Below are 22,179 nucleotides of genomic sequence, written 5' to 3' on the forward strand. Positions count from 1 at the left end.
AGGTGTTTCATTATTCAGAAGTGTGTCAAACTTCTGAGACTCTTAAGCACATCAGAGAATTAGATTTTGGCTGATTGCTACATGCCACAGCTAATTTCCTTCCTCAACTCTCTTGGCTTTGGAGCAGAATCTTAATATTTTCAGTAAATGAAAATGCTCCATGCTGCCAGACTGTTGAAGTTCAGGGTTGTTAAGAGTATGCCTTTATGCTTTTGTGTCCTTAAATAATTTGTTTTCTTGGAGTTATTATATCATAAGTAAGGTTATTATTTCCATTTTTTTTGATATTGTGGTTATTTCTAGAGAGTTTAATTTTCTGCTTAAGATTTTTAACATGTGCTCTTCTTTGAATTTAGACAACTATTTGCTTCTCCAGCCATTCTGCACAAAAGCCCAGTTTCTGAATGGAAAAGCAAAACAAGATATGACAGAAAAGCTTGCTGGTAAAGTTATATTTTGCTTTATGTGTTTGTTTATTTATATACCATCCTCATTATGCAAATTCACTGTAGGATCATGGTGACAAGGCTGTAGCCTGCTGCAAATCTGCCCTTCAGTCGCAGGAGATTGCGAGCATTAATAATGCAGCAGTGTCAAATTTCAGCCCCTCCCAGTGCAAATAGAAGCTGTTGGTGATAAAACGCAAGATTATGATATGGTCAGATCTCCCCTGCAAGTTGCATAAGTACCTGAAGTTTAGCATGGCTTTAATACAGAAATGGAGAGAATGAGTTTTGTTTTGTAATGAGTTTCATTCTGTCAGTTGTAACTGAATGTGTTGTGCAGCACTGTGCCTTGGGTTCTGACATGCCTGCTCCTGCCTTTCAGGCAACCGTTTGTTTTTCCTGTGCATAGAGCCAAAGGAGTAGGGCTCGCTGAGGAGGGTCATCCTGCTCACTTCCCTTATTTGCTTCAGGTCATGTTCCCCCTCGTACTACTCATTCCTCCGTACCCCTGTCAGGAAGAAAAGAATGGAGTGACTGACTGATTTTCTTCAGGTTTCCCAGCAGAGAAGATATACTGTTGTCTAAGGCCACCTCCTACAAACTCTGCAGTGTTACTTCTATGCCTGTTTACTTTTCCCAGTTGGTCTTGCTCTCATTATAAGGCTCTTGATACTACTAACTGGTGTTCAGTCTTAAAGGAGACAGAGTAGGCAAGCTGAGCTGCAGTCACCACAAAAATGGCAGACTTCATAATGGTGCTCTTCCTAAACTGGTGCCAAAAGTTTAAAGACAAAGTCATTTAAAAATATAAGACACATTTCATTAGAATTTGCATGCATATTTTAATAGTGGGGATTATTAACTTTAAATAAATTAATCGCAGAGGTGTTGAATTCTCCTTTGATGTGAACCAGGGATGTGTTTCTGGGAAATACGCATTAGCCAAACAGAGATTATTGAGTTTATTTTGAGGGTAGGTCTAGGTGTAATAGTGAGGAAATTAAACTACATGATTCATTGGACAGCACTAATCATCAACCTCTAAACACTTCATTTCTTTCTGGATTTTTTGGAGGAGTTTGTAGTAGAAATATCAGAAGACCACATACATACACATTCTAGCGGAAGGGCAAGTATTTGCCTGTAAATACTCAATTCATGACGTAATTGTCTAAGTATGGAAAATATTCCAGCCTGCATATATTTATAATGTAAGGCTATTCTGTTCCTTGAACTCAAACACGTACTGGATATTTCTGAGATAAATGGGGAATCATAAAATATCAGCTGCTATGCTGCACACTGTGAGGAATGAAGGTCCTTAGGGTAATCCTAGCAAAAGAAAACCTCAGAAAAACTTTGTTTCACTTACTTGTATTTTAATTTAATGGAGAATTGTAATTATTAGCAGTACCAATGTTGCTGTATAATAAAGTCCTGAGAGAGGATAAAAGGGGTCGTGTTTTTAGGGAAGGCTGATATATCTTTTATTAGACCGCTGATGCTGTTGCAAAAACAGACATGGTTTTGTGCATGGCATTCCTTTATTACTTGCTTTGAGAAGATGCTTTGATCCTTAAGTGCTTTCAAACACCTCTCAAAGTAGGGGATGACTTCTGAATAGTATTTAAACATAGTCTTCAAAGGCTGCCTGAAAACCTGCTCTCTGTCTTGCAGACCTCGTCACGGAGTTATACCCACGGAAGCCTCACGCTGTGGAGCAGAAGGTCTTAGTTGTCCTTTGGCACCTCCTGGGAAACACGACTAACAGCGGCTCGTTGTCTGGAGCTGGGGGCAATATTCGGACAGCTACCGCTAAATTGTCTAAAGCGCTCTTCGCGCAGATGGGTCAGAGTCTGTTAATCCACGCCGCAGCTCAGCCACCACACATCAAGAAGAGCTTGGAAGAATTTCTTGAGATAATGACCTAAAATACCGACCTTTGTGGGTGTGGCCGTGTGCAACTCCCTCAGCTGACGGTCTCCGCCGGCCAACAAGTGTTTACACGAAGACAAGCGGGACGCCCCTCACCTTGCTTATTCACAGTGCCTGCGTTTGCCATGTGGAGAACCGAACGGCCGCTTTCGGGGCGCCTGCGGCTGCCCGCGCTGCTCGGCAGCACGCCTCGCCTGCCCCGGCGCTCGCCCAAGAGCCGATCCCGCCTGTTTGCACTTTTCAGTAGAAATTACAGCACAGCACCCTGTTTGTAGTCATGGATGTGAGATTTGTAACGAATAATACACTTTTTAATCACATAATCATGTTCTGACATGTTTTAACACTCAGCCTTACATCTGTTAAGCGGAAGAAGCTCCTGGAGGTGATTATAAAGGACGGGGTTTTGTGTGATACTTGTGGAAAACATGTATTTTTTTAACCCGCGCCTGTACTCGTGCAGTGTTAGCTTGCTGCGGCCGTTGGCTGCCAGCCCCTCACCGCTGCGGCGGGGCGGCCAAGCGCTGACCGGGGGGGGGGGAGGGGGGCGGCCCGCCCTAACGGTCCGCCGGCGCCGCTCCCGCCAGCTCCCGGTGCTGTACTCGTTTTGCAGAGGAACCGTTCGAGAATAAACGGATTTATTTCTGTAACGAGCGGCCGCCGCCTCCTTGCCTTTCCCGCCGCGGGGGGGAGGGGGGGGGCCGCGGCGCCTGCGCGGCGGGGGGGGAGGGGGGCCGCGGCGCCTGCGCGGCGGGTGCGGTGCTTCGCGCAGGCGCAGTGCGGCGGGGAGCGCCGTGCGCAGGCGCGGTGCGGTGCAGGGCGCCGCGCGCAGGCGCAGTGCGGCAGGGAGCGCCGCGCGCAGGCGTGGTTCGCTCTTCCTGGGGCCTGGCGGCGGCGGTGCGCACACGGCGGGCGGATGGTCGCCAGCCCCGTGGCAGGTCGGGGGGGGGGCGGCAGCACCGGCGGCCGGGGGGACGCGCAGGGGAGGCCGGTGGGGCGGAGGGGGCCGGGGCGCCTCGGGGAGCGTCGCCCTTCCGCGTGCGAAGAGCCCGCGGGCGGCGGCGGCCGAGGCCTCCGCTCTGGCGGGGCGCGGGCCCGGCCGTGATGCGGCCGCTTGGCCTCGGTGTTTCTGTGAACCCGTTTATACTTAAAAACACCAATATTATGTGCGTAACGCTTAATAATAACTACTTAATTGAAGCAGGCTACATAATACCTGCTGCTCTGAGTTACCTGGGGCAGCTGGATGCGGTTACCCGCTACGCACGTTGAGTTATTTAACTTCAGTGGTGTAAAAACTCCCGGAATTAAATTGCTGCTTTGCGGGGCTGTCCGGGGCGTACGTGCTTCAGCCTCCTGCCGTTATCGTAGCAGCAACGGCCTGTGTTTGTTTACCGGGTGGGGTGGGTTTTGCCTGGGGTTGTTAAAGTTGGATATAGCCTTCAGTTATTGTAGGGATCTGGCATATGAATGGTTCAATTTGAGACGCTTTAGGCTATGTTTAATTAGAAGCTGTAAAACAGATTTTAGGCCTCTTTTGAAATGTATGTAGTGTATGCATAGGAATGATCAAATACTACCTTATTCTCCTTTTTTGTTATTTCTTTGATTCTGAAAATGTAATAGCTTTTTTTTTTTTCTTTTTTGAAGCTGGATTACATTTTCTGAATCATGCAGAAAGGAAGAATATCAGGCATATCTCAGAATAATTTTAGGTCTTTAATTATGCATATTTAAGTACAATTTCTTCAGCTTTCTCTAAGGCTTAAAGTTGTAAATACTGAGGCTGCTGTTTTGTCTAACCCACTCTTCTGCCTTGATTTTATAAGGGTTACATAGATAAGCTCTGCATGATAGTAACCGTTTTTAGTGGTGCAGATCTGTTCTGTACCCTGTACTGGCAAAAGCATAGTAATACTATTTTGCTATTTAATTTTCTAACTTAAAAAGGGTATTAATCAGTGAAATCAATACTGAAGACACATCTCCAGAATCCAGTAAAGACACTGGCTTTTGATGCTTTTTTCAAAATTATTTTTATTTTTTTCAGAATAACCTAAAGTGTGAGGAAGAACTGGTCATTAATGAGATAAAGTGCACTTCTTACACAAGCATCCTCTTTTTCTGTAGGACAGAAGTAGTAAAGTACATGGTGCAGTCAGATCATGTTTGTATGACTTAAACAGCATCAACTGTTCATAAACAGATTAGTAGTTACTTTATATGCGGATGAAGTGTTTACTTTATAAAAAAGAAAGAAGCTGTATTAATGAGATTGCCAGGTGATGTAAAAAATGAAGAATCAAAATAATTACTTTAAAGAGATGATTATTAAAGCACTTGCAGAGTGGAACTTGTATAGCATTTGTTGGCCCTGCAGACCTTTTTACGCTACTGTGAAGCTATTTGACTTGATGAACAGTTACAAAAATACGAGCTGTTGTCTCATGTTTTGAAGCTTCTGAAGCTAGGATATAGGAGTTGGCCTTTTTCGTAAGGTCAACAATATTTCCTTTCTGTCTAGATTTTTTCCCCACCTTTTTATTGTTGAATTAAAAGCAAAAATTTCTGTTTGTCCTCTCTTCAGGCTTTTGGTTGGAATGAATTCCGGAGACATAAACTGGGGGGGATTTGGGGAGGGGTCAGGATGTTGCTGTTTTGTCTTGCTTTGTTGAAATAAAAAGATTACTTGCCATCTTCTCTGAGCAGAACCGAAGAGTAGTAGGAGAGGCAAGTGCTACTGTGCATTTGAGGATAATAGTCTTATATAAACAATTGAACTTGACGTTTGTCTTCCAAAATATAGTCACAGTTAAGTTATTGTATTCTAGATGTATTTTATTATAAACCTGATTATTACATTACTGTAGTAAGATATCTACTGTAATATGGTGCTACAAATATGATACAGATGTGATCCAAGCTTACAGATTGTGGTATAAAACTGTGGGGCTATAAGAAGTAGGCAAGACATTCTGTATAATTTGACAGGCCTAGTCTGCAAGCCCACCAGTGCTGGTGAGACCTAGTCCCAGGTATTTTTTATGTGAACCTTTGCTGCATCCTGTATGTAGGTGTGAAGTCTGCCTTTGTACGCTAGCCTGACGCTACAGTGAAACTGCAGCCTCTTTAAAAGAACTGATATTGAATATGAGTGTGAAGAGGAAGAGTTATCCAAGTTGGAGAAAGCTAACAAGAAGTGAATTTTGAATGTTATTTGATATTTCCATCCAGAGTTACAGCTGTATTATGCTTGCAGGACTGCAGCAGGGAGAGGGAAAACCCCTGCCGCTCATATAGTTTGTATACAGTAATACCTAAGAACGCTAGTCATGGAGAAAGAACCCTGTTGTTTGTGACAGACAAAGCAGATAATCCCTGCTTTCTAGTGTATAGTTGTGTTCATGACACTAAATAATCTGCAAGAACTGTTGGAAAGATAATTTTGTGAATTTTCGTATGGATAGTCTTCCAAGTGTGAAGAGGAACTGGTAGAATTTATATTACCTAGAATTAGTTAATGATTAGGCTCTAGCTTGGATTTAGCGAAAGTTCAGATTAGTATCCTTGCACATGGGCTTCAGGCGTTGAAGGCCAAGATGAGTTGGGGCTGAGAACTGTTTGGCAATGCAGCATACAGCCAAGTTGTGCCAGACTAGAATTTATGGAGGCCGGTAGGGCTGGGCAGCTGCAATTGGCAGGAAGATCAAAATGAAGAGTGGGAGGAAGATGGAGTCTGTCCTGAGGGGCAGGAGGAAGCATCTGTCATGTCATTTTGTGTGGAGGCAGGTGACTACATGTAAGCAGCTAGCCTAAAGGTTTTTGTGGTCCTCTGATGTAGACATACTTATTATGGACTGAGAATACTGCTGATAGTAATTCTTTTCTTTGTGAAGTTATTGTTTAAGCTAGTTCAGCTAGGCATTGAGGGCATATTTTAATATATGGGTTCACTTTTCTATTGTTATAGTTATTTGGAAGATTCATGATTGTCTGTGTAAAAATTTATGGTTGCTATGCACGTTTATATAATTGTGAATGAGGCTCATGAGTGAAGCAGATCTGATTGCTGAAAGTTTGTGATGAAATAAATGGATGCGTGAGGTGCTTGGGAGATTCTTGAATGGTTGAAAGTTGGGAACCAAATTATGCTCAAGGGTTAACCTTGTTTGTTTAATCTGGGAATCATCTGTTTAGACTCATGTATCTAGTGAAATGTTTGGTTGTTTAGGTAAAAGCCCTATTTTTCTGAAAGTTTTAGGCTTTTCTGAACTTTTCACACTCTTAACTTAAAACAATACAAAGATTAACGTGAATTCACTGCTGTTAATGTGACAAGACTGGATGCACCTGACAATCTAAAGCTGCTTGCTTGTAGATTGACACATCTACTTTTTGCAGCCATCAGAGACAATAGGCAGCTTTTTTGATCTAAGTATTAGGAATAGATGCTTTCCTCCCTCTCCCCCAGTTAAACAGGCGTAATTACAGCACTGTAAGGCCTTTTTGTCTCAGTACTGTAGTTGAATTAATGTGTATGCAGGCTGATAATTTTAAAACTCACAGCCAAGATTTTGAATACTTGAATATTGAATCTCTTTTTTTTTCCCCCCACAGGATATAGTGCTACAAAACAGCATTAACCTCAGCTATGCAGAACTCGGATAATGCAGAGGAGGAGAAGACTGTGAGCAATGAAAATACAGACAATGGCGCTGAGACAGCAGCAGCAGAAGAGCAGCATATGGACTTCAGTACAGAAATTATGAGTGTAACAGAGATGGAACAATCACCTGATAGTTCCCCTGACTTGAATGAGGAGAACACGCAAGAGAGTGAAATTCCGAATATTGAAAGTTTACAGACAACAGATATTGAGGCTTGCTTCCCTCTGGATTATGATAAATTCTGGAAAGTAGTAGAGGAGAATCCCCAGGATTTCACAGGCTGGGTATATTTACTACAGTATGTAGAGCAAGAGGTTAGTATATACCTCTTTTTTACCCTCAGCTTTCCAGTCAAAACCAAACTAAGTTATGGATATTCCAGTAGCAAATCTCCAACTTTACATCAGACTTTCATAGATACTGTTTTCAGACAGCAGGACTTACCAAGTACGTCATCAGCAGTGATCACAAAATAAAAACAATATATAAGACAAAGTCAAAACAATAATTGTTTTGAAAACCTTAATACTGTGGAGCTTTTGTCTCTTACAGAAAATTTGTTCCAGTTTGTAAAAACAAGCCTGTTCATCTGGGCTTTTGTGCTTAGATTATAATCCATCTAGGAAAAATACAGTTAATACTTGCCCATTGTTAGAGATGATTTTTTTGCACTTAAATCTTTTGGTAGTAAATAGTCAGCTATAACTCAAATGCAAGATTCTCACTGGCTTTTAAAAAGGTAGTTGTTTTTACAAGTTAAGAGTATTTGTGTTTTTCCATGACCTGCATAGAATTACACAGATACTGATATTTACCGCTGTTGTTGAAACTCTGAACTGACCATTGGATTCACTTAAATGGTTTTAAATAAAGATTCAAGGCTGGGGTGTGATGGCCCGCAAGTTGGAGGCTAGGAGTTCAGCCCTAGTTCAGATTCTCAAGATTCTTTCTTATTTGTACTTTGGCATGTTCAAAATTACTCAAAACCTGTTGAATGTGCTTGATGTTATATTATCGTTTTCTGTTTTTAATCAGAGTAAGCGTGGTCTACATAACTTGCTGTGTGTTAATTTCATTTGGTCCTTCTTAATTACATGCATAAAAGCAAACAAAAACCAATGGCTTTTCGCGTGAGATGTAACTGAGCTGTGGAACTCCTTGCTGCAGAATATGTCAATACAAAAGTTTGCATGGGTTGTCAACAAGCAACAGGACAAATTAATGGAAAAAAAATGTGGAAGGCTATAATGTAAAATACTTATTCTGTCTGAGGAAGTCCCTGGGCTGCAAATTTTCTGGCTAGAAAAATTTTCTGAGGAAGCTTCGCTGTATTTCTGTCCCGCTCCTATACTTCCTGTAGTCATCTGTTGTTGGTTGCTCTTTGAGACAGTTTACTGGATAAGATGGACCTTTGGTCTGATTGCACCATCGTTCTTTGAGAAGAGAGCTAGCTCTGTGTTTTGTTCTTTAAACTTCATCTTGAAATGCTTCATTGTCTTTTATCGTATATTTCCTACAGAACCATTTGCCAGCTGCCAGGAAAGCATTTGACGAGTTTTTCACACATTATCCATATTGCTATGGATACTGGAAAAAGTATGCAGACCTTGAAAAGCGACATGACAACATTAAACAATCGGATGAGGTATGTAGGTAGCTGGATGTAGCTATTGCCATTGGTCCTGTTAGCCAAATAATGACTAACCTACTACAAGTCATTTGGCTGCCAGACCCTACCATATGTGGTCAGATTTGTAGGGATTTTGTTTGCACTTGTCACTTCTGTGGCATTTGTAGCTAATGTTTTTTCTCTTTGTTGGCAGGTGCGTTAAACCTCTACAGTTTGTCAAGCTTTGCAGTGCAAGCCTCTGTATTACACTGCAGCTTAACAAGTAGGGCAGGGCTTTTCTGTCACTTACATTTATTACTCATTTTCAAAACAATATAGTTGGTTTGCTGGTCACAATTGCTACATCTTATTGCATTTTTGGTCAGACGCTGTCAATGATGCTCTAATGGGTCTGTGCCCTATGGTCTGTACCCCAAAGCCTGCCCACACAACCTGGTCAGAATGCAGGGACCGCTGCGCTTTGAAGATCAAGACTCTGCACGTGGAGATCAGAACATTGCCATGTTCTATCCAACCTCCACCCAAATGGTAATGGTAGATTATTTAAACAAAATTCCAGTAATTAGTATTTCTAAGGTTCACCGGATAACACAGTGTTGCCTCTCTATTAGGACACCATTAAATATTTGAAGTACAGTTCATGTTCTCTTCATAGGTTTATCGCAGAGGGCTTCAGGCAATTCCTCTTAGTGTTGATCTTTGGATACATTATATAAACTTCTTAAAAGAGACCTTGGACCCTGCTGATCCTGAAACTAACAATACCATAAGAGGGTAAGTTGAAAGCAGAGGGTTACAGGAAACACATAAAATCACATAACAGTGCAATCAGATGAATAGGTATAAGCTACAGGGCAATTTTGATAGCAGCCTGCAGTTACTTTAAGGGCTTTTAAAAGAGAGGATGGAGCCAAATTCTACTAAGCAGGAATAGACAACATAATGTAGTATAAGGGTCACAAATTGTGAATTGGGAGGTTGAGACTAAGCGTTAGGAAATACTCAGTTAAGCACTATGATGGTAGTGCAGCAGTGGAACAGGTTATCCAGAGAAGTCTGGGAATTTCCCTTCTTGGAGATTTTTAAGGTATGGCCAGAGCCTATCTGACCTCAGCTGTTGCTGGCGATGGTCCTGGTTTGACTAAGAGTTTGGACTGAAGTTTGACCTGAAACTCCAGTTGAACTAAATCAAAGCAGCTTCTAGCTGCATGATTGATGTGTAGTTTTTGTCTGGTAAACAACTAAAGCAGTTGTTTGAGAAGCTTCTTTAAAAGAATTTTTCAGCCCTAAGGGTTGTGTATTTTTGTAATGTCTTGCATTCCTGCATGTGGCTTTTTGTGTTGTCTTTATTCACTTTGTTTCGATAATGCTGGGCAGAAGGGAACAGTGCAAACCTGAATTTCTAGAGATCTTGCTTTGGATGCTTAGAAAATATTTTGAGGAATTTAAATAATGAATTGAAGTGTGCTGCTGCATCGAGAAATAACTGTGAAATTATTTCACTTTTCAGAGCCTATGAACACGCGGTCTTAGCAGCTGGGACAGATTTCCGTTCTGACAGACTGTGGGAAATGTATATAAACTGGGAAAATGAACAGGGGAACCTAAAGGAAGTTACATCCGTATATGATCGTATCCTTGGAATTCCAACACAGCTCTACAGTCATCACTTCCAGAGGTAAAGAGGAAACAAAGATTTAATTAATTTTATGAATTTCTTAAGCACACTAAACCTATTTATTAAAATGTAGAAATGCTCACTCAGAACAACAACTTGAAATATCTACTCAAGCCAGCAATACCGATTTTTCTGTTAGAGAATTGGATTTGTCTGCAGATGTACTGTGTTATTGCAGGATTGCTTGAAAATACAAACTACATAAGATATTTTTACTAACTTTTTTATGTACTGAAACACATTTTAGGAAATTATATTTAAAAAAAAATCACAAATTTTACTGTAGAATAAAAAAAGGCCTTGGAATTGTCAGAAAAGAGGATGTCTTTGAAAAGGCTGAGTGAGCAGCCTTTGGACTTTACATCCTACTGTAGTGCTCACTTGTAGTGAAACACTAATTGAACTTTAAAACTGACTAACTGAAGAGAAATACTTGGTAAAGTTTTAAATATTAAAATCCTGTGTTAATATAGGCAGGATAAGAGGACCAGGAAGCACTAGTTAAGTTATACAGTAGCCTTCCTGTTAATTTCTGCAGATCTGTGGTTTTGGAAATACCAAATTGAAAATAAAGGATCTTCTAAAATTAATCTTATCCTTTGCTATCAATTTAACATGGTGTATGATCTGTAGGCACCACTGGAGTTCATCGTTCTTTAATTTCTTTTTGAAACGTGAAGCTTCTGAACGTCTGATAATCAGTAGAAGTTGTATTTTATGCTTTTGTTGTCAGAAGTTGCATCTTCAATATCATTCTAGGTTAATACAGAACCCCACTAAGACTTATTATTGTGCTCTGGTTATGATGGCTGTTTACTAAAATATAAAACATAAATTCGTGTTGATTTGTTTCTAACTACTCTTAGGTTTAAAGAACATGTACAGAACAACTTGCCCCGTGACCTTCTGTCTCCTGAGCAGTTTGTTCAGCTTCGCAGAGAGCTGGCATCTGTAAATGGCCATAGTGGAGAAGATGCACCACCTGGAGATGATCTGCCCTCTGGGACTGAAGATATAACTGACCCCGCTAAAGTACATACGTAGAGGATGTTCCTCAGCACTTCTTGCCTTATTCTGCTACTAAAAGAAGAGTTTATTTGCAGAAAGTATAGTATATTTGTAGTTGAGGTGCTTCTGTAGTTCTTGCATATCAGTGATCGCTCTTTGGTTCATGTAATTACTGCTTTTGTCTATAGAGCATACCTTTCCAGGACTTCATAGGTATCAAAGAAATGGAGTTCAAATATGAAAGAAATGGTGTGCAAAACTTTCAGAATAAATATTAACCATTCTAGATTAACAGATTAACAACTGTGGTCTAAGAAGGCTCTTCATCAGTAATGGTATGTGTAGATTCATAGGCTTCAAAGGCTTGTGAAATCTTGGAGCCATCCAAAAGAATTTATAACTGTGAACATATACATGTACTGAAACCAGGTTTGACTTGGATCTAAATTCATCTTGAATCTAAATCAGCTTCAAGATGAGACCAAAACTTCACATAGAAAACCTATTCAGTTTTATTGCACTAAGAATAAAGGCACTATCAGGGCAATATCCCTCACTCCATCCAGCTGTTCTGGATAGCATCTAACATATCTGTGCTACTGATGCTTTTTTAATTTATGCATGTTGCTGTCATCATAAAGTGCATTTACAAAGCCGATAAATTATCTGCCTGTGTTACATTTTTAAAAAATTATCTTTTAGCTAATCACTGAAATTGAAAACATGAGGCACAGAATCATTGAGATTCATCAGGAAATGTTCAATCACAATGAACATGAAGTCAGCAAGAGGTGGACATTTGAAGAAGGGGTAAGTCTGTGTATTTTTATGTAAGGCAGCATGCATTAGAGTCTTGAACATAAGACTGGGAACTAGGAAATCTGAGTAACAGTTTAAGCTTTACATTCTAAACTGTTGTGGGGCTTTGAACAGAGATCTAGTTTCACTATTCTGCCCTCTTGTGAAAAGGCAACTTGTGAGGTGAACCCTCTCATCTGAGGATTTAAAAATCTTTAAGCAATATTTGGAGAGAGACAAGGTGGTGCTTTTATTAAGCAACTTTTAAATATATATGCGTAAAATGCTGTGTAAGATGGTATTACTTTATGCATCTGGGGTATTACAGAATCAATAAGGGGAGGAAGGCAATGCTGATCCAAAAGGTAAGCCTACCCTAAAAAAAGAACGTGAAGAGATTCGTATGTATGTGTGTATATTGTTGCATTAGACTCTTGCATCTGAAATCAGTTAGCATTTGCATTTTCCAGTTTTCGGTAAGCAACGTACTTGTACATATAACATAGTAATTGATTTATTATTTGATCAAAACAAATAAAAAAACCTTTTTCTGTGTAGAATTAAGCGCAATTACTGTTGAAAAAGCAACTTGAGTTTTTAATTCTCAACTGATTTTTCTGGCAAACATAATATTGCATGATACTGTTCTTGCCTTAAATGTGCTTTCTTTTCAAAGAGTAGCTGGTGTGGGAGAGTTGGGGCAGGTTTTCAGAGATGCCTAAATGTGGTACAGGAAGTCAGAACTTCATTATGTTTCTTATTGTACTTTGTTAGAATAGGCCTGACACCTTATAAGCCAAAGGAACTCAAAACCTTAGTACATGGCCAGCATTAGTACCATAGACTAGTATGTAGTTTAACTCATGAGAGTTACCTTTCCTTGCTATGTAACAGCCTAAAGAACTGTAACCAGTTCTACACGTTGCAGGAGCACTCTTGCACCAGGTATCTCCCCTAGAAGGGAGTAAAGGATACAAAGTATGACCGTAGAGCAGGTGAGGGCTCAAATATGCTGATGTGTAGTACAAAATGGTTATGTGAGTAAAGCCATTAAAGGAAACCCTTAAGCGTCAGCATCTCTAGCTTGGGATAATGAGAAAACTGTGGACATGTTGCAGAAAATGTATCAGAAACAGGGTATCCGCTATTGCTGATTGCCAGAATCAGTACCTGCTCTACCAAGAGGGTATGGCTGCTCAGTAGATACCAACGTGTTGGATATCTAAGGAGTCTGGAATATGACGTTAAACATGTCTTTTATAATGGACGGAAAGTAAGTGGATATATGGCAGATGCCAGACGTAAGTAATGATGGCCACTTAGACCTGCTTTACTACTAGCCGCAACAGTATACCTGTGAATTTATCAAAATGGAGGAAAAGAAATTGGGTTCCATAACGAATTCACTGAGGAGCCTGAAGGGGTTGATGGGCTTTAAATTTCAAGCGGCCACGAAGCATTGCCTGTTACTCCTTAATTATTATCGTAAGTTCTTTTGATGCTTATACTGATGTTTTCGAGATGGAATTGCGGTGCAAGAAAGAAATAATCAGGTGAATTGAAGATGGAGAGAGAGAAAGCAAAAGAGCTCTGGAGGGATGCTTTATTGCGTTAAATTCAGAGCAATTTTTACAATTTTCTCTTCTGAACTCTGTCCCATCCAACTCTTCTTGTCGTCAGCAATAAAAATGCGATCTTGCCGGCTACTGAATAATCAACTTACTGTAAACATTTACTATGAAGTTCAATTAAATGCTCTGTCTTTCCTTCCCATGATTCTCAACACAATTTTAAACTTAATTTGGAGGATGTGTGTTAGTACAACAGTAAGTACTTTAGTTGGCTGTATATATGTATGTGGACAATATTGATTGTTGTTTACAATTTCTTTGTTGTCATGTTGCAACTGCAGATTTGCAAGGGAAACACTGTTTGCATTGAGTTCTTTCTTAAATTCTGTAAAGGCTTTTACTCAAAAGTTTTCTACAGAAACTAGATTAAAATGTAATTGGCAGTAACACTTGAGCAATAGTTGGCTAACCCCATTTGGCTTGTTTGAATAGATAATGAAGTATTATTCTGAAGTCCAGTCTAAAGAAATGGTGTTACTTGAGTGGTGTGTGGTTAATTTTAGGTTTTTTTAATCCAACTTGGTGTTATGCTTATTAGTCATGCATTGCCATACTATGACTCTTGCAGATAAAGAGGCCTTACTTCCATGTAAAACCTTTGGAGAAAGCTCAGCTGAAAAATTGGAAAGAGTACTTAGAATTTGAGATAGAAAATGGAACTCATGAACGAGTTGTGGTCCTCTTTGAAAGATGTGTTATTTCATGTGCCCTCTATGAGGACTTCTGGATTAAGGTAAGGGAAGTAGTTTACCAATGGTCTCTTAGTGATTGCATACATTGATCTAGTGACTAACCTTTTGTACTCTTGTTGAATGTTGTTCATATATAACTATATCTGTTGCATTAGGAGATGGTCTGCTTGCAACCAGATTTGACTGCTGCATATGCCAACTTCGTTGCCTCTCTACGTCCTTCCTTACAGAAACTAGTCTAGTGGTTCAATAAAGGTGCTGAATGGGTTTAAACAAAAGAATTTTATCGTTCTGTCATGTATTTAAAGACCATAGATAAGCTGTAAAATTATACAATCTCTGCTCTGTTTTCAACTATAGTATGCCAAATACATGGAGAATCATAGTATTGAAGGAGTGAGGCATGTCTACAGCAGGGCTTGCACAATACATCTTCCTAAGAAACCAATGGTTCACATGCTGTGGGCTGCCTTTGAGGAACAGCAGGGTAAGAGCAAAGTTGTTTTTTCCTGGGAGGGATTCTGTTTTAAACTAGCTGTTGGATGTATTTTAAAGCATCTTCACTGGGTATTTTAGGCAACATCGATGAGGCAAGAAGAATCTTGAAAACATTTGAAGAGTGTATTCTGGGACTAGCAATGGTTCGCTTGCGAAGAGTAAGCTTAGAACGCAGACACGGAAACATGGAAGAAGCTGAACACCTCCTTCAAGATGCTATTAGGAGTGCCAGATCAATTAGTGAATCATCGTTTTATGCTATCAAATTAGCTCGACATCTCTTCAAAGTACAGAAAAATCTCCCAAAGGCAAGAGAAGTGCTGTCAGAAGCCATAGAAACTGACCCCGTATGTGTTTCCTTATTGCTGTATAAAAACTGACTCGTGGTATTTTTTCTTTTTCTGAACCATGTTTTTAAATGTGGCAACAATGATGACAGATGTCCTAACTGTATGTGATGTTTCATTACTACATGGAGACACTAGTCCCTCTAAACTGATGTTGCCATATTTGCAGCTTGCAAATCTACAGGCTTACAACTTTTAAATCTTTTCTCATCAGAGGCACAATATGCTTCATACTCTTCATTTTTTCCCTTCTAAAAACTTGAACAATATAGGAGTGTTTACATTTCAAGGCAAACAAAATGAATAGTGTAGGCAGTGTTCTTGAATCGTTTTGTTTAGCCACAGAAATATTTGTTCGTCCAACCCTTATTTTTAATTGTAATACCTGTTTTTTTAATGTTAAATTGCTTTTTATTTATTTATGAAACAAACCAGGTCAAAGATGACCAATATAAAAAGATGATCGTTGTATTGACTATTCTGTAGCATGTATTTATGATGCAAAAGTTCTGGTGTATAGTTTTATTTAGCGTTAAATACATAACATGACAGATGTATAACTTGCGATACAAATTTTTTTTTTCTTCCCTCCAGGAAAATACAAAACTTTATCTCAACTTACTTGAAATGGAGTACAGTGGAGATCTCAAGCAAAATGAAGAAAATATCTTGAGCTGTTTTGATAAAGCTGTCCATGGCGCCTTGTCTATAAAAATGAGGATTACATTTTCTCAGCGAAAAGTAGAATTTCTTGAAGATTTTGGTTCTGATGTAAACCAGTAAGATTTAATGTGTTCAATGGCTATATTAGGGTCACCAAAAGATGTGCTTATAAAAGTGGTGGGGAAGAGGTTGGGCATCTGTTAAAATTTCTTCTGTGCTGTAAATTCTCTGTTGACAGATGCCAGAACCACATCCCTTTTTTTTTTTAAAAAAAAAAGGAAGCTTTTCTCAGAAAATTAATCCCCTTTTCTCTGAAATATCTAACACTTTATAGAGCAAAATTGTTACCCTTAGCCTCTTACAATTTTCACTTGCTAAGTTTTATAAAGGAGGGTGCTCCTCAAAGAGGAAGTGTTTTGTGACGCAGATAAAATTTTATTCTTCAGTAACCTCAAAGCTGCTGTTTGAGTTCCCAAAAATCACACTGACTTTGTTAATATTTCTAAACATAAAAAAAAAAAAAACTTTTATGCAGGAGGATCACATACTAGAAGTGCAGCTTTTTAAATACCAGGCATGCTTTTTTCCCTCTTAATTCCCTGTGGTAAAATAAGCCCTTCTTTTTATTTACATTTTACAGCTAATTTTCTTGGGAAGACTAGCCATGAGTTAGTTTTTTCCTGCTTTGTATGTTTTTAGGAATAGCTGTCTGTAATTTCTGCTTACCCTTAACATACTAACTTGCATGGCAGCCAAGCATGCAATTAAGTTCCCAAATAGTCGTGAGGATAGAACTAAGTATTCACTTAGAGTAAGACTCTTTAAAAAAAAAAAAAAAAATTTATTCTACTTATTAGAAAAAGTATTCAGTTTTCATTTGATATCTTGTAAATTGCAATATGCAGCAGAAAAAAATAATCTAGATACTTTAGTTAGAAAATGCAAGTATTATTGAGGTATGGATATATATGAGTATTATTGATATATCAGTAGTAATGTGGCTCTTTCATGGTGCATTGAATTTACCGTGATGTTTGCGAAAAGGCTGTAGGTAGTACTTTGGAATTGTTATAATTTTGTATAATACTCATTTCTGGTATTTGAATAAATGTGCTGCTATGGGCAGTATCATCAGCTAGACTACATAATACAATTAATTTTGGGAGTAGCAGGTGTATCACTTCATAAAGTAAACTAATGAAACAACTGTATTAAGTATGCTAAAAAATTAGCAAGTTAGGGATTTCTGAGCTAGCATTTCTTATAAAATTCATCTTTATGCAGAGTGGAATCTCCCTTCAAATTAATAGTGGGTTTTGGCTTTCATATCTTCATGATGGATCAGTCTGACTTTGATTAAAATTTGAATTTGGTTGTAATAGATTTAAAATGGTTTTTATATTTTTATAATTTGAAATAGGCACATTTTAAAATGGTTGCTCATGTGTTTAAAATGTTTACATGGAAATCGTGAACAAAAGTGTAATTTCTTTTGTTTCCTTCAGGCTTTTGGATGCCTATGATGAACATCAAGCACTTCTACAGGAGCAGGATTCTTTAAAAAGGAAAGCAGAAAATGGGTAGGAAATCTGTTCACCTGAAAATTTAAACTAACTCAATGGGTTATGCAGTATTGGTAGTGGGAACATGTATTATACTGGACTGAATCTGATGCGAACGATTTGGGAAATGCTTTAAAAATAGTTCAGAGAATGATCATCAGGGACTGTTTTTTGGACCTGTGAAATGGAGAGGGGATGGGTGCAATAATTAAGTAACACTTTCCTATTTCTTAGAGCATATCAATTTCAACAGTTCTTAAAATTACCGCAATCTCTATTCCCTACATGTAACAACAAGAATCATTAAACACTTCTCACTTACAGTGATCCTGTAACCTTTTTGTCTCTGACTTAAAGCTTTTGAAGCAAGTTAAGTGCCATTATCAAATAGGTAACGAAGGAAAAGCTGTTAGAACTTGCATCAGTTACAATTCTGTAAGCTGACTGTGTCTATTCCAGCCATAGAAATAACTGCATTTTTAAGTCTCAAGCTTGTTTTGTGGTTTATGTGTAGGAGCTTTTAAGGCATGCCAGGTTGTTAAGGGTATTTCAAACTATGAGCTAGAAATAGTTCCTATACAGATCATTTATGATTTAGCGTAGACTAGCAGAACATGGAGGAGGATAGAGATGAAGTAGAAATGAGGACCTGCAAATGTGGAGTTCTCATTCATACAAAGAAACCCACTGTTTTAAATTACCCAAAGTTCAGCAAGTAAAACCGTCTGAACTGTTTTTAGACAACGGCTGGAATTAAGGTCTCAGAATTTAAGACTAGGAGGTGGGCAATAAACCTGTCTTTGATATTACTGTACAGTTATCAAAATACTGAGGCAGTATGGCTGCAGCTGATTAAAAAGCCAACACAGTCTCCTCGTACATATGCACATTGAACAGAGCGGCAGTTCAGCGTTAACCTTCCAGAAGTCTTGTAAAACATCTGTATATGCAACTGGTTAAATTAAACAAGAAGTGCCTAGACTGATGGCTTCAGAAATTATTTCTGGAAGCTTAACATGGGCAAATTGGTTTTGTTCAGTCATCTGGTAGTGATTATTTAGGCAACTTTTGTTCTGTCTGACAGCGGAACAGGCATGGCCTTGGACAGTCCTTAACACTTGCATCCATGCTTCTAGTTACCGCTGCAAGAACATCATCGCTGGTTTTTTAAATCACTTAAAAGTATACCCCAGATAGGGGTATACAACTGGCTTAAATAATATGAACCAGACTTACTGGAGAAAATAACATTTTAAATTATATATCACAGAAACAATAATACTGCTAAAAATAATCTCTGAGCAGAAGCTTGTTGTTGATGTCTAGGTTTAAGCACCATAACAATTCATAAATGAGACCATTGTTTTGAAGCACCATATACGGTCTCTCTCTAAATCCAATCCTATTTTTCTGTTTGGACAGGTCACCAATTTTGAAGATATTTATCTTTGTGTAGTAATTGTAATGAATAAAGGCAATTTTAGAATTTAATCTAAGAGACTATTTACAAGCATTATATTAACTTTGCAGATCAGAGGAGCCAGATGAAAAAAAAATGCACCCAGATGACCCAACGTTGGCATCAGCACAGATGATGGATGGAGACATGCAAGTCAATCAGGCAGCATACAACTATAATGCTTGGTATCAGGTAGGTATGCTTTGATTGCTTCCTCTGACATGCACATGCTAAGTATATATAAATTATTTTCTCAGTGACTTTCTTCTGTCTATGGCCAAGTGTTAGTTGGCAAGGAAAGCTGGCAGTAAATTTTAGCTCCTGTTTTTGTTGTTTCTTCCTTGTCCTTTTGTGTAAATTTATAAAATCTCCCTGTAGTGTGGAGAAAGATGAAGAGATTTTTGTGGCTGGCTCTTCTCTTTATGTAAAAGGAAGCATAGCAGCAATTAAGGACATGCCTGGCTAAGGACAGTAGACCTGTTTTGTGCTAAAACTTTTTACCCAGGAAAGTCACCTTGGGATGCCAGTTTACTAAGTGTTTTCTTAGTTTTTCTTTATTTTCTTTTTCCTTTTTTTTTTTGAGTAATAGTTCTATCACATCAGCATGGATTCTACTGCAGTAGTACATAATGCATGCAAGATCAGCCTGTTAAATAGCTTATTTATTTGGGGCTATTCTTGCATGCTATTTCATTTTGTCCTCTATAGGGGCATAAAGGCTGAATCAGTAATAAGTGTTTCCTTTAGTAATATAAGAGGTTTCCTCCTCACTTGAGTTAGCATGTTCTGCTTGCTTCTAGAAGGACAGTCCCTTTTGGTGTTCTGACTTGAACAAGGGGCAGGTCATAAAGTCTGAGCTTCAACATCTGTGCTTTCTGCATGAGATTAATGCTACTAAAGGTGGGCGCTGCTGGTGCCCCCTCAGTTGGGACGAGTCTTGTACTGTGGGCTTGGAATGCTTTTCTTGTTGGTTGAGAGCTGCAGTGTTCAACCGAAACGCTTGCTGAAGCAGTTGCTGAAAGCTTTTGTTTAGACTGTAACGAGACAGGGACCTGATCTTATCAGGCAAATGACAACAGTGGTTGCAGATGTGACATAAGCAGGCAGCTCTATAACCCTGTTTTAGAAGTGCCTGTATCACAGAGAAATGTTCATTCCAAAGCCAGGCAGTGAAAGGTGTCTCACTCAACATAAGGAACTGTACCCAGTATTAGGCCAGGAAAAATGCCAGAAATTCTCGAAACACTTAGGCATGGGAGCAATAAAATTGTACTGTTTATAAAGATCTCAGTCCTGTGGTTGCGATGCCAACTCCACACACTTCAAAATCTGCTTTAGAATAGCAGACACCATGCAAGCTGTGAGGGGATGGGGGCACCTGTTCATGCCACACCTGAGAACATTATGCTGCTAAATCCTTACCTAATTAAGTGAGACAGCTGGGGCTGCAAGTGGTGGCAGTGCCCTCTCCTAAGCCTAAATACATGGGAAGTGCCCCATGCATGTTCTCTGCTAGCTGCAGACCAATAGATTTGAAGGGAGTAGTGTTATGGCACTACAAGACTCTACCTTCCTCTCCCATCTTGTAGGGTTTGCTATAATAGTGAACATGGGGCTAGTACCTAGAATCTCCCATAGATGCAATATTCATGTTTTCATTACCTTCTGATCATCCTTTCTTCTTCCTCTTGTGAGACTCTGTTGAATATGGAAGTGACAAGGAGCTGTAGATCAGGTACCAAAGGGAGAATGTGAGGAACGAGATTGAACCTCTGACCGACCCCGTATTTGAAGACTCCTCACATGCATGTTTTTTTTTAAGCAACTAAAAACATTATAGGCAGCAATACCAGCCACTGCACTGACCCTTGTTAAAAAGTCTGACCGTTGACTTGTGACTGAACTGGGTGCCCATTTTGCTTCAGTAACAAAACTGATTTTCAAAGGATCTTGGTATTTCAGAATTCCTGGTAACCCACAGGTTTTGCATTGCACAGAAACACACTCTATTGTTCTACCCTTTATATCACAGTGAGGTACAGGATGCATGTATAGCCTGGAGGAAAAGGTATTGAGACCTGAATGTTCTGGATGTCAAATGCAGCATGTTGGCACTGGTGTATAGCCAGGCTGGCTAGTGTGTTTAGATCAATTAAAATCACGAAAGGGTAAACTGGCATGTGATGTTCTGGAATGATAGCAGAGATCCTTCATGGAACATCAGTGTTCTGACTTACGTTATAATATATCTTTTTCTAGTACAACTACCAGAACGCATGGAATTATGGACAGTATTATCCTCCTCCTCCTTGATCAGAAGAGTGAGTGAAGTTCATTGTGCAGTTTCAACAAAGATGGAGTAAAAAATATATTTTTCTAAATTAGGGATGTGAAAGAACTGTTGTAATACCTGCTATTTGGTCTTTTGCATGTGAAATGAGCTGATGTTCACAGGGTATGTGTGAAGCAAGATTCGTGTGTTGGTAACTGATAAATGGTATCTCTGTACACCGCTAGATTACCATAAATGCATTTCTTTATTTCCCTGCACTAACTTATGGAGATATTATTTGAGGAATTTTTTGCCGTTTCATAATGATTCCGTAGATTTAAAAAATCAGTAAATCTGTAGCCTTTTTTAAAGCATTTCTGATGACCAGTGTTAGCTGCAGTGGCTGCTACAGGAAACAAGCAGGTTGAAGGCAGCTACCAGTTCATGAGCAAGGCTGTCCTTTCACCTGCTCTCCTCTCCAACCAAAAATTCATAACCTGCTTCTATCATGAAACTTTCCCATGCCCCAGTGAGCAAAGCCCAGACCACTGTTTATATTGTCATGACTGAAACTCTTCAGATGAAGATGGCAGCCTTTGTAAGCTGTGATATGTATTTTCTATTTTATGTGGGGGTCAAAAATTAAAATGCAGTGCAAAATGATGTTGCATTCTTTTTTAAAAAAAGCACAAACTGTGTTTGGGATGGATTTTTGTATCTAGAGTTTTTCATGTACACAGTGTGAGCAAACTTTTTTCATTTTGATCAAAGTGATCATTCTCATTTTCGTAATAAAAGCAAGGAATTCAGTAGTTCTTTGAGCTCTCTTGCATTTTCTCATTCAAGCTAAGAACAATTTCAGATTCTCAGTTCAACAACTTGCTCAAATTAAC

The 22,179-nt window shown here is 39.1% G+C and overlaps 2 protein-coding genes and 1 non-coding gene across 5 annotated transcripts in view; all 3 read left to right on the forward strand.

The window, feature by feature from the left end:
- Positions 1-3,031, forward strand: part of TOGARAM1 (TOG array regulator of axonemal microtubules 1) — a 43,579-nt gene extending 40,548 nt beyond the window's left edge. The window contains exons 22-23 of the mRNA XM_064511791.1: positions 357-443; positions 2,124-3,031. Coding sequence (XP_064367861.1) covers positions 357-443; positions 2,124-2,377 — 341 coding nt within the window. The 3' untranslated portion in view covers positions 2,378-3,031. The remainder of the gene's footprint in view (positions 1-356; positions 444-2,123) is intronic.
- A 136-nt stretch (positions 3,032-3,167) lies between these two features.
- Positions 3,168-22,098, forward strand: PRPF39 (pre-mRNA processing factor 39). Of its 3 annotated transcripts, none has more exons than XM_064511792.1 (14): positions 3,168-3,319; positions 6,999-7,362; positions 8,568-8,693; positions 9,334-9,452; positions 10,189-10,356; positions 11,223-11,388; positions 12,067-12,174; positions 14,362-14,526; positions 14,846-14,972; positions 15,062-15,330; positions 15,925-16,109; positions 17,499-17,573; positions 19,086-19,206; positions 21,274-22,098. In XM_064511792.1, exons 2-14 carry the CDS (start codon positions 7,033-7,035, stop codon positions 21,325-21,327), a joined length of 2,013 nt encoding a protein of 670 aa, XP_064367862.1. In that variant the 5' UTR covers positions 3,168-3,319; positions 6,999-7,032; the 3' UTR covers positions 21,328-22,098. The 3 variants fall into 3 exon arrangements, with proteins under 3 accessions (XP_064367862.1, XP_064367863.1, XP_025973684.1); XM_026117899.2 differs by lacking the exons at positions 3,168-3,319; positions 6,999-7,362 and adding exons at positions 8,872-8,940; positions 9,044-9,206 and having other exon boundaries at positions 8,572-8,693; XM_064511793.1 differs by lacking the exons at positions 3,168-3,319; positions 6,999-7,362 and adding an exon at positions 9,044-9,206 and having other exon boundaries at positions 8,568-8,940.
- On the forward strand, positions 15,405-15,490 carry LOC112994190 (small nucleolar RNA SNORD127). The gene has a single exon (XR_003261878.1). It is a non-coding gene; the product is annotated as a small nucleolar RNA SNORD127 (small nucleolar RNA).
- Positions 22,099-22,179: the final 81 nt, after the last annotated feature.

This window comes from Dromaius novaehollandiae, chromosome 5 (genome assembly GCF_036370855.1).
Source record: "Dromaius novaehollandiae isolate bDroNov1 chromosome 5, bDroNov1.hap1, whole genome shotgun sequence".
In the NCBI taxonomy this organism is placed as follows: Eukaryota; Metazoa; Chordata; class Aves; order Casuariiformes; family Dromaiidae; genus Dromaius; species Dromaius novaehollandiae.